The sequence below is a fragment of the Siphateles boraxobius genome, unplaced genomic scaffold (genome assembly GCF_051911475.1).
Source record: "Siphateles boraxobius isolate OS27281-9 unplaced genomic scaffold, OSU_SipBor_1 53, whole genome shotgun sequence".
Taxonomy (NCBI): Eukaryota; Metazoa; Chordata; class Actinopteri; order Cypriniformes; family Leuciscidae; genus Siphateles; species Siphateles boraxobius.
Window position 1 is genome coordinate 14,026,155 of NW_027509175.1, and position 12,349 is coordinate 14,038,503.

A 12,349-nucleotide genomic window follows, 5' to 3' on the forward strand; every position below is an offset into this window, starting at 1 on the left:
AGTAAAACTATAGCAATACACTCTTAAAAATAAAGGTTCTTTATTGCCATTTATGGTTCCGTGAAGAACATTTAAACATCCATTCCACAAAAAGTTCTTTGTAGTGAAAAGGTGCTTTAAATTATATAAATGTTCTTCAAAATAAAACACATTAAGAACTGTCATATGTGCTCTGTGGAGGGTTTGGGACTTTGTGTTACTTCTTGAGTGCCATGTTGAAGTTCATAGGCTGTTTCTCAATATGCGTTCTTCAGCGATATTGCGTCCTTGTGTTCTCGTGCTACGTCATCAGCAACCGTCGAAGTTCAATTCTAATTCTCAAGAACGCAAGAACAGAGGACACATGAAAGTGCCCGGATGTGTGACAATATACATAGTTTCAAAGCAGCTTTACAGTGATAATAGGAAATTAAAGTAACAGAGATTGTTTTGGCTTTACAGCAGCTCTAGAATAAAGTTATTGTCCTACTAAAGTTAGTTTTGATTGATTCACTTCCATTGCAAAGATCAATAGTTATTAACTTAGGGGCCGCTTACACGACACCATTCTAACAACATCGTTTGAACGTTGTGCAAACGTTCTAATTTAGTTTGCACAACAACAGTGCCTGGTGGCTCGAGAACACAAACCTTGAAATAGGTTGCAAGGTGCAAGCGTTGCAAAATTTAGAAAAAAGTTATCCCGGCATAAACTTCAAAAATGCGAATCTGTGAAAACTCTGACGACTTGCACATGCATAGTATGTTTAGTCTATAGGTATGCGCAATTGAATAAATATGTGTGCAGGCGTGTAGTCTTTCTTTACAAATTGACCTCAACAAATTACTTGTCTGGATTTAAAAATGTATAATACAAAAATTTATATCGCTTCCGCGTATCTATGTGAACTGGAATTATTTTGACAACGTTTCATCTGTACATAGGTAAAGGGAAGGGAAGGAGGTCTCCACAGGGGAGAGACTAGTTGACACTTCAGGACTGCGTTGTTGTCGTGTCCAGGCGCAGGTCCTTAATCAGATCTGGATACGGCCTGGATCCGGCGGACTGCGGTAAACCAGCAGTGGATTTTGATATTTTAGGTATTATCAACTGGCCGGAATTTTGAGATCGCAATAGACGTGAAGGGCTATAATGCGTTAAGAGCTCGCTCAAGTACAGGGGAGCTAAACCATTTAGTGCTTTGTAAGTTATCAGCAATATTTTAAAATGTATACGATGTTTAATAGGGAGCCAATGCAGTGTTGACAGAACTGGCTAATATGGTCATACTTCCTGGTTCTGGGAAGAACTCCAGCGGCTGTGTTTTGGAACAGTTGTAGTTTGTTTGTTAAGCGTGCAGGGCAACCACCTAGGCTTAAATGAACCTTGTGACCCTAATGAGGCTTAGAGATCAATGAACGCCTCAGGGTCATCCTGAGGACCCATCTTTGTTAGAGGCATGTGAGTTGGCAAGGCATGAGTAGATGGAGTCCCCTCAGCCCAAACCTCCTGGTCCATCTAGCTCGCAGTTCTGTTGAGCGTGGACAAGGACTTGAAAACGGCGTTCCTGATCCTCCCGCGTGTCCACCAGCGCCTGGTGTTGCTCATGATGGAGTCCTGCGAGTGAGTGGATTACCTCAGAAAATGGCGGAACTGATGGGATTTGCACAATGGCGGCGGTGCTCTTCTTCATTTCTGCCACCCTAGTTCAGGGAATGGGTCAATGAATTGACTTGGAGAGAGCAGAGGAACATTACACAATTCATATCTCCTCCTAATATCAAATAATGTGTATGTATCCAGTTTTGGTATTCTAGAAAAAAAAATTGTAAAGAAAAGCCTTTCGTCATAGTTTGGTGCACATACAAATAGTTGGTAAAGTTACCAACTACTATGACATGGCGACATGTAGAGTCTGCTTCAACCATCAAAGTCTCAAATGGGATGTTTTTTTTCAAGAAGAATAAGTGTGAAGATTGTTATTTCAACTCCTAAATAAAACGTCAAAAAAAAGTGTGTTAGTGTGTCTAAAATGTTTTATATAAGATAAAACTCTCATCCTGTCACGGGTGTGTATGGGTTGAAGAAGACGATGGTCGACAGGTTCCAATTCAAACATAGATTTATTCCATTTCCAGGATCAGTTTAAGGCAGACACAAAACATACACACAAAGGTGACGTATGAACAAAGACCGACAAGGAATGACTGGACAGAGGGAACTAAATACACAAACCAATGAACACTAATGAGGTGAAGACAGGTGACACAGATGATAATGACGAGAAACAGGTGGTTAATGAGGAAGTGAGTTCAGGTGAGGAGACAAGCGGGATCCTGGGAAGTGTAGTGAAAACAAGACAGAACAGTGCAGACGAAGACTGTGACACATCCTGACTTTTCTGTCTCTGTTTTTTGCCTGTTTTCTCTTTCTCCGGTCTTTGAGGCTGCAAGGGTTTGTAGGGAGAGAAGTATTTGCTTCTCTACACACATCTGTTTTAAAGTATTCTCCATGTGTGTCTCTTGGAAACTGACCCAGATAGAAGACTTGGATTTGGCCAGATCTACTGCCATGAATATGCACTTCTGCCAAATGGACTTGTTTTTCTCTTTGTCTTGCATTTTATATGATGTAATGTATATTCTTATTGGTTGGTTGCTACACCATCCCAGGACCATGCATAAAAGCCAAGTACAGAAATAAAAGTTGAGGATGTTTAGTGAAAGGATTGGCCTCATGTTCATGACTCTTTTTCCAGGCATGCAAACTCTTTTCAGTGAGTGAAAAAGGAAAAAGACTGAGAATGAGGCACAGGAAAAAACAAATAGAGATAAAATAATCTAACAATACTTTATTTTTACATTTTAGATGTGGTTTCTAAAACTTTTTTAAAACGTGGTTTTGCAAAATTACTTAATTGTAACCAAAAATACAACATTGTGAAAAGTTGTAAAAATGTTTTGTTTGCTGGGTAGATATTCCTGTGATACCATGTCACTTTAACCCTCTGGCGTCTGAGGTTTTTTCTGGGTCCTGGAGATGTTCTGACATGCTCTGACATTTGTGCTTATTTCTGTTACTTGTGACATTTTCATGGCTATAAAGTCTTCTTACACTGTTTTCAGCACAAACTCTGCTACAATAATATGTCAGAAGCATGTGTGTAAAGGTTTGTAGTTTAAAGATAATGACGTTTATGCGTGGTTTGTACTGATTATTTCTTCACAAGACTTTTGACAATTGTATCACGTAGCCTAGAATATTTGCTTCAAAACTATGTGAAAATCATCATGCATACTCATTCAGATAAAACAATATATTGATTTAAAATTTGTAAGACATGTTTTGTGCGAGAAATCTTTATGCGAGGAGGCATAAAAACACAACATTTTGTTTTTATTATGAGTGTACACAAATAAAAGAAGACATTTAACAGTTTTGAATGATGTATAACACTTATATGTAAAATCAAAATCAACAGAGTATTTTGAGTCTCTTTTGTACTGATAAGAAAAAAAGTGAGCTGGTCACGCCGGCGTGACCGCCGACCCCATACTGCTCACAACTTTGTTATTTTCACATTTAATGCTAGTGTGTTCTTATAAGCTTTTCCTGAAAGTCTTGTAGTTGAACAGTTAAGTTTTGTCATTTTAGCAGGCTATTAATTTGTTGGGTAACATACCCTAGCTCAGGCTGCTTAGCTAGCTGCTAGTCACTGAAGTTGCTAGTCTCTAGTCACTGAAGTTGGCACTGAAGTCAATGAAGTTGGCTTTTGGATAAGTAATAATTAAGTACAATCGTTATAATACCAGTTTTTATTAAACATAAAAAAATCATAATTGGCTCATTAAAAAACAGGCACCTTGTCCTTCACCCTCCATGCAAGCTGCCTCTGTCGAGCTCAGCGCATCTGCTAGCATCACTGAACATGCTGCCTGACAAGCACAGTACCTCTGCTTCCAACACCGAGCAGAGCCTTGTTGCATCCACGACGGTAAATCCTCCAAACGTATGTCCTCCACAAAATCCACATGCACCATCCTCCAGCTCTGCATCTTTTTCGAAGCCACCAACATTATGCCCTCCCCAAAAGATACGTGATGCCATCATTACGTGATGCCAGTTTTTGCTTTCCCTGCCGTAAATTTAGTGTCTCTAATTCGTAAAGAGATGACGCATTCACAAAAGAAGGCTACACCAATTGGAAAAAAGCGCTGATAAAAAAAAAAACAGTGGTTTTCAGAAACATGCCTCTGGCACTGCGCACGTCAGAGCCATGTCTGCGTGGCAGGAATACCAGGTAGACCGATAATACCTTTGTTCACCAGCTTGGTCAATCTCACATAGAAAAAAAACAGATATTACGTAAAAAATATTGGGGAAGTTATTCAGTTTCTGGCGGTTAATGAATTTGCTCTTCGTGGGCACCATCACAGGGGTGGGAATTAAGGTCTTTTAATTCGGCTATTTGATTACACCCTCCAAAAAGACCCTAAACTCGCAGAGATTGCAAAAAGCATTCCCGAAAATGTGAAATACACGTCCAATTTGATTCAGAACGAGATAATTTAAACTCTTGCCAAAATGGTACTAAAAGACTTTCGGACCAAATATGAGGAGGCCGACTCTCCTGGCCTTATTAAAAGTGATGGTACCAGGGATCGGTGTAACATTTGTCAGTCCTCATTAGATTTGTCCGCAACTCGATCCCAGAGGAACACCTAATCGGCCTCATTGAAGTGAATCAGCTTGATGTTGAGTATGTGTGTGACCAAATTCTGTCTCATCTGTCTGACCTGGGTTACAATGGTGACAATTTAGTGTCTCAGTGTTATGATGGTGCTTCTGTCATGTCTGGAGTGAGGGGCGGTGTGCAGGCTTTGCTACAAAACAAAGTGGGTAAAGATATCCCATATGTGCACTGTTACAACCACCAACTCCATTTGGCAGTGGTACATGCAATGCATGCACAGCCTGTGGCAAAGAAGTTATTTGACTGGTCCAGTTCACTGAACACATTTTGTCACAGACATTATGTTGCAAATAGATACAGTTCACCTACACTGAAAAGACTACTAGAAATTCGCTGGACCAGTCATTATGATGTCACCAAGTCTAATGTTTACAATGAGGATGTCATCAGGAGGCTTCTGTCTGAGATAGCAGAGGATGACAGTGCTCCAGTTGATATTAACACAGAGGCATGTGGTCTTTTGACCCAGCTTAACAGACAGAACTTCTTTAACACTGGCAAATTTCTTCTGCATGTGCTTGGTGCGCTGAAGCCAGCCAATTCAATTCTGCAGTCACAAACAGTTGATTTGTGCACTGAAGGGGAATTGGTGACAGCTTCCCTGGGCACACTGAAGGAGATGCAATGCGATCCATTCTGGGAGGAGCATTTCTCTCAGTGTGGAAGTAGGCCTACCAACCCAACTAAAAGGAGACGGATAGTTAATTCACAACTTGTCAGTAGTGTTATCTTGTCTACAATAGGGCATGGTGACTCGGGTCACCAAACTGCTCCTAATCAGACTTTTAAAAGGGCTATGTTCAACATCCTTGATAGGGCTATTGTGGAGATGGAGACAAGATTATCTCAAAGAAATGTTGATTTAATGAGGGCAACATAATTTCTCCTACCATAATCAGTGTCTTCTCTTGACCCTTCTCTCCTGAAGCCACTTCAAGTGCTTGCAGGCACAGAGTGAAATAGTATGATCTTGCAAAATGAAATTGCTGTGGCAAAAGCAATGTTGACAGCTCTGTGAAGTATGCAAGTGCATTCAGCAGTACAAAGAGGCCTTCCCCATTTTGCATAAGCTGTATGTCACAGCACTCATCATTGGTGTGTCCTCAGCTGCATGTGAAAGTGCTTATTCTACCTTGAGCCGCATTCTCACACCTCTCCGAAGATCAATGCTGCATTCAAGGAAGAGAGATTAAGTAATTTTGGCACACGAAAAAAAAAAAATCACAAAAGGTCTGGACATGAATCAATTTGTTTCTGAATTTGCCTATCCGCAGACTGGTCCTGTAGATAAGATACACTGGACACTGATGACTATATTGAACTACAGGCTACTGCTCTAGCTCTCCCATTGTCAACATATTATGTTGTTGTCATGAGTCTGTTCTGTGGTGTTCTTCTTCTTCTTCTTCTTTAATTGGCAGTTAGCAACTATTTCTTGTGCATTACCGCCACCACTGGATTGGAGTAAGGAATGGGAGTTACTAACTATTCTGTACTGATTTGAACAAACAAAATAACCAAACAAAATAAACAAACTTTTTATCTCTGCTTTCCTGTATTTCACAACTATATCTATATTATTTTTCCCTGTTGCTCTCTTTGCATGTTCATCGGCCAGTTCGTTACCTTCCACTCCTATATGGGCTGGAACCCATAAGAATGTCCTGTTCTGTGTTTCTGTCTTGTTTCATGTTTAGCTGCTCCCTGTTATGTTTATTAGTTTTCCCAGGTGTTAGCCACGCACTCTTGTTATCTTGTTTAGCTTGTCTACCTCTGTATTTAAGCCTGTGTGTCTAATTCATTCTTGGTTCAGTCCTTAATGTTTGTTTGCTGGTTGTTCTGTTCCCGAGCCTAGTTTCCTGAGTCTGAGTTTACATTTGTGTAGTTTGTGTAATAAAAGAAATGCTGCAAACGGATCCTACTTCCTCGTCTTCTTTAGCCAACCGTGACAGTGGTATACATTTGTTTTGATGTTTCGATGTTTACCTAGCATTCATGGACTGCATTCTAATTTCTATTCATGGGTATCATCAGGTCCCTTTCCACAGGTGTATAAAATCAAGCACCTAGATTATGAATGCAGACTGCATGGTGCTTGATTAATACACCTGTGGAAAGGGACCTGATGAAATCCATGAATAAGTACTACAATTGTTCACAAAAAGGGTAAAATAATAATTTATATATATATATATATATATATATATATATATATATATATATATATATATATATATATTTTAAATTAAGTTGCCTCTGCTAATCATATCATAATTTAAATTCTTATAGTTTCACAAAATTAGCTTTTATTTCAACTCACTAGGTCTCCTGACCCCCTGTAGCCTTGTATGTTATGTTTCCTTTTATCTAGGCCTACTATTTACATTTATTCATTTAGCAGACACTTTAATCCAAAGCCACTTACAACAAGAGAATAACATTCAAATACTGTTCTCATTGTGTTTGAATGAGCATATCAAACTATCAAATATCAAATCTTATAAGAGGCTACAATGGGCGTGTCACTCATAACTTTAGTCTTATTGTGTTTTACTAAGAGTAATTCACAAGGCATTTTAGCCCTAAAAGTAGCACCTACGTCTGGGACAGCTTAGAAGAAAGAAACAAATTAATTTACCGAAAATTTAATTTAATTTAACGTGAATTCAAATTTGTTTAAAAAACTCTCTCAAACTTCTCCGTAGTCTACTTGTGTAGCTCGTCTTTTCACAAGCAAACACCTGTCACTCATCATTAGGCAATCACCGTGATCTGATATATGAATCTGTCAATAATTATAATAATAATAATATCATCATCATATTATTAATGTTGACCTGGTTTAACTAACTTTTATGTGATAGCCCTATAGTCTAATAGGGGTCATGTGCCTATCTCTGGCTTAGAAAAAGATCTGCACTAAAACAGATTGTAGTATAGCTTCATTTTGCGCCGATTTGTCAATTGTTTATGTCAATTGATATTGACATAAATATCAAACATGACATCCCCCCAAACATGACATCCTGGTAACCCCTCTGCAATAATGGCATCAAATTGTAATACCATGATACTTTGATTAATACCATGGTATTTACATGGTACTTCCATGAACATGGTACTTATGGTTTGTTACCACGTTCCTATGTTTTCCCATGTATTGACTGACAGCTCCCCTGCCCTCATGTTGAGAGAAATCGTGAGTAAGTTCTGAGGTCTTGTGTGCGCTGTGTGTGAACATGATGCTTATTGTAGTTCTGGACTAAATGTGAGCATGCATTTTCTCATCTCACATGTACAAAACAAATCCACCATTCCTCAAAATGAAAAAAAAAAACAGTGAAATGCAAATATTGTAATGCATTAATTTTGAAAGTAACTTTCCCCAACACTGTTTTAGATAATATTATAGTATTGTAACTTAATTGTCAAATATTAAATGACTGTAGTGGAGGACAAAGACTTTCTTGTGTAATGTTGACTAACATACTCTCTCATATTTTAATTATTAGGTAAAGAGAAGAAGAAAGCAGTGGGTGATGAAGTTTATTTTCGTCTGGATAAACCTCTTCCTGATTCTGTCACCAGCATCACATGGAAACACATAAACAATGGTGTAACTATTAAGGCGATTGAATGGGAAGACGGAGAAACTGATATCCCGAATCCGAGATTCAAAGGCATCACGACTCTTGATACAGAGACCGGACAAATCACTATTACTAAACTAACAGTGGAACATACTGGACTTTATACCATTGACATCAACAGTAAAGAGCAGAAACAAAGATTCACATTGACTGTTATGGGTGAGTGAATATTGATTATTATATTAATAGTATTACTGTAAAAGCATCATATTGTTATCATGATTTTTACTTAACATAATATAGCTAGTAATTCTGTCAACTTTTTGTCAACCTATATGGGGGGGGGGGGATTATTTATAAATGTTAATATATGTAATTTAACAATACCTGTTATTACCCTAACACAATCTACCGCACTATCATCATACGTTTGTTCATCATGTTACATACATGTCCAAAAACATGGTAGTACAATGGCTCTTTTTTTTTAATGTTATGGTTTGTATTAGTAAATATGTCATCTGATACCAACAGTGTAAATGTTTTCATTCTTTATTTCTTTCACAGAGCCGGTCCCCAAACCTGTGATTAAAATAGAGCAGACTGATAACACTGATGTTGTGTATTTAATATGTGAGTACAGTGAAGCAATCATCTGGAAGAATTCTGCTGGAGAAACACTGAACGGTTCAGCGCACCATCCGAAAGGAGAGTCCATTACTGTCACAAAAACAGGAAATCCAGAAATCTTCTACACCTGTACACTCCAGAACACAGTGAGTGAGGAGACCAGTGATCCGGTCTATGAGAGAGATCTGTTCAAGGGTGAGATGGTGATTTAATCTCTGAGCCTGATTATTATTTTATGCTTTATGCTGAGATGTTCCTTCTGTTCAGGAATTGTATGTACACACAACTCATGTTTGGACACCCACGTCGTACTTAAAAAATATTTGAATGTGATTGCATTAGAATTGAATAATAAAATATCGAAGCAAGTGTCATCTATTAGAAGTGAGAACGACAGCACACACACACTTTTCCAGACAAACATTTCACAGAAAGAAAAAAATTTACCTTACCTTGAAAACACATTAACAGTTGCTCTCTTCCAGGACTTTTTTCATGTTTGTTTGTTTTAGGAGAAACTAAGCAGGTTTAAATGAATTTGAAGAAGAGATGAAGCACAAGCTCTGATCTGCCATCATATGTTGTGGTCATTTTTCATGCATTATGGTCGTGGTTGATACAGTCTTGCTCTTGCTGGACTCAGACACACACTTGGGCCAGACATTGATATCAAACATTTGCAATGAACGTAAACAAGACGGCAGCAGTAAATGTTGCTTAGTAAAAGACCAACACATTAATGCCGTTTGTTTGCGGTTTCTGTTTTCGAACTTCCTCTATATTCTCTGTTCTTACACTCTTCTTACACTGCATATATCACAGTTTATTTTAAAAACATTTTTTTAATTCTGATCATTTAAATGTGTTTCCCAGGGTTTAATTTGTTTTATAAGCGAGTTTGTCATTTGGATTTCCATTGTTGTGATCTGCTTGGTTTTTATCCTCCTTTTCCTGTTTCTATCACCTTTATATGGTAAGAATATTGTGTTTAATCTTTTAAAACATTTGAAACATATATCTGTGCTTATCATTTGCTTAAAACAAACATTGTAACCACTGGGTAATTTGCCATTTGCAACCTGTTTTACTTCTATAACATGACATATTTCTGTGCAAAATCAGATATTCAGAAAGAAAACAAATTGTTTTATCCATTGATTTTATTGTTTTTGTTTTTTTTAAAACTAAAATGGAGCCAATTTTGCTAAAACAATTAATGAAATACTATAAAATACTTCAATTAGGCTACAGGTTAAAGTGTTGAAGATAAACATTTTTAGAATAGCATGCACTCATTAATTGTTCACTATGTATATTAATAGAGTAAATAGGCTTGATTATTGTTTTTAAAGTGACAAGATGAGAATCTCTTGTATCAGTGAGTGTTTTTGTACATTATCTATGGATGAGCTGTAGTATGTATCACAGTGTTTGTATGTGTTTCTCCTGTTTTAATGGTCCATTTTCCCATCATGAGGACATGCTTTCCACTAACAGGTTCTCATGACCGCCGTCTTATTCACTCTGTGGATTTTTAACCTGTTGCGATTGGCTGGTGACGGGAGAGAAGTATTATAAAGCTTCAACGTTCACTGAGAAAAGGAGAAAACGACTGAAATGAATGTGCCGCCTGGAGAGATTGTCTCCTGCCTTTAGATCTGTTTGTGGATTGAGTTTTAATGTGACTGTTTTGATTTGCTGTGTGCCAAAGTTTCATTTTAAGGTATTATAGTCTCTAAGCAATTATCTTTCTTTATAATGAGGCGGATAGCAGTTTAGTGACATTTTTCTCCTGGTTTTGGACTAGTAAAGGCTATTTCATGTTGATATTTTTTTCTTTTGGTTCAGCCTACATATAAGAACTTAAATAAAATATGAACTTTTCTTTCTCATTCCTGTAGTGTCGTCATTGTAATGCTGCAGCTGGAGACGGCTGTCCTCCTTTTCTTCCTCTAAACCTATAGTTTACCTTTATTGTCATAAATAAAAGTCTATATTTTCAATTTGTACTGTCTTTCCCTCACTTGCTGTTTCAGCAGTTCTTATGGCTGCTAGGTATTCATTTCAAAGATCAATTCAAATTGATAAAAAACAGTCAATGTATTTAGATGGACATGTAGACATCTTATGGAATAATTCACATATTAAAATTTGAAATAGATCTCTTTTTTTTGATGAATGGTTTAATAAAAAAGTGTTTTGTTGCTGATCTGTTCAACCCTAATTGTAATGTTTTGTCATATGAAAGTTTTATGAATATATACCAATATCCTGTTCCGTTTAAATAATTTAATTCTGTGATAAATTCTTTTCCAAGCTTTATAATGTTTTTGATGAAAGCCTCCCTTATCCCCGAGTCATACTCTAAATGACTATCTCAGTTTATGTTTGGGACGTGTTTCGTTTTTAAAGAATGTAATAATAAATGCATTCGTCAACTTTCTTAGTCTTGAAACTCAATTACTATAATAGATGACATTCAGTGGAGGAAAACTTGGTTATTACCATAAATACAATTAAAAAGTGCACATTGAAATTCCGCATGAAATCTACTTTTACAGTGCACCTTTATCCAAATAGGATGTAACTAATAAACCTTCTGTAAAAATGAAAGTGAAGACATCTGTCATTTATTTTCTTCTTGTTTTTTCATCACTTTTCTGGAATGATTTCAGTTTCTATTGTATTTCTAAAGCTAATATTAATTAATAAATTGTTTAATAAACTTAAGTAACTTGCCAAAATGGTCTCTTCTGAAAGGATATTATTATTATTGAAAACCGACACTATAAATCCACTGTTAACTTTCTTATGAGAAAAAAAATAAATAGAACTACCTAGTTTTAAAGAGTTCTTATGCGAAGTAGAACATTTAATCAAATCACTAAGTATAATTAATAATAATAAAAAAATACTTATTTTTGAAAGAGATATGAAAAGATCTTCCATATACCATAAATGTTAGGGGTTTGTTCTTGTTTCGTTTTGTTCCTGCTTTTATCTAATATGGGATTGTTACATTGTGCTAGACTAAGTGTAGATATTTGATATACAGTACTGGTCAAAAGTTTGCGAACATTGTTATTGTTTATGTCTTTGAAAGAAAACATTTATTTATTTGATCAAAAATACAATAAAAACTGTGAAATAGTGTTGCAATTTAAAACAATATAAAATGTAGCCTATTTTATATCCTGAGATCAAAGCTAAATTGTCAGCATCATTAGTGTCACATAATCCTTCAGAAATCATTCTAATATACTGATTTATTATTAATGTTGGAAACAGTTGTGCTGCTTAATATTTTTTTATAACATGATATTTTTCAGGATTATTTGAGGAATAAAAAGTAAAAAAATAAAAATAAAAAAAGAACAGCAGACATTTTATTTTGTA

The 12,349-nt window shown here is 36.5% G+C and overlaps 1 protein-coding gene across 2 annotated transcripts in view; it reads left to right on the forward strand.

The window, feature by feature from the left end:
* LOC143714310 (T-lymphocyte surface antigen Ly-9-like) overlaps positions 1 to 12,349 on the forward strand; it is a 122,208-nt gene that overhangs the window by 94,861 nt on the left and 14,998 nt on the right. Inside the window, exons 4-5 of one of the 2 annotated variants that reach the window (XM_077205462.1) lie at positions 8,246 to 8,542; positions 8,891 to 10,956. The exons of the other annotated variant lie outside the window; for it this stretch is intronic. Coding sequence (XP_077061577.1) covers positions 8,246 to 8,542; positions 8,891 to 9,165 — 572 coding nt within the window. The 3' untranslated portion in view covers positions 9,166 to 10,956. Of the gene's footprint in view, positions 1 to 8,245; positions 8,543 to 8,890; positions 10,957 to 12,349 lie in introns of those variants that run through there. 2 annotated transcript variants of the gene reach the window in all.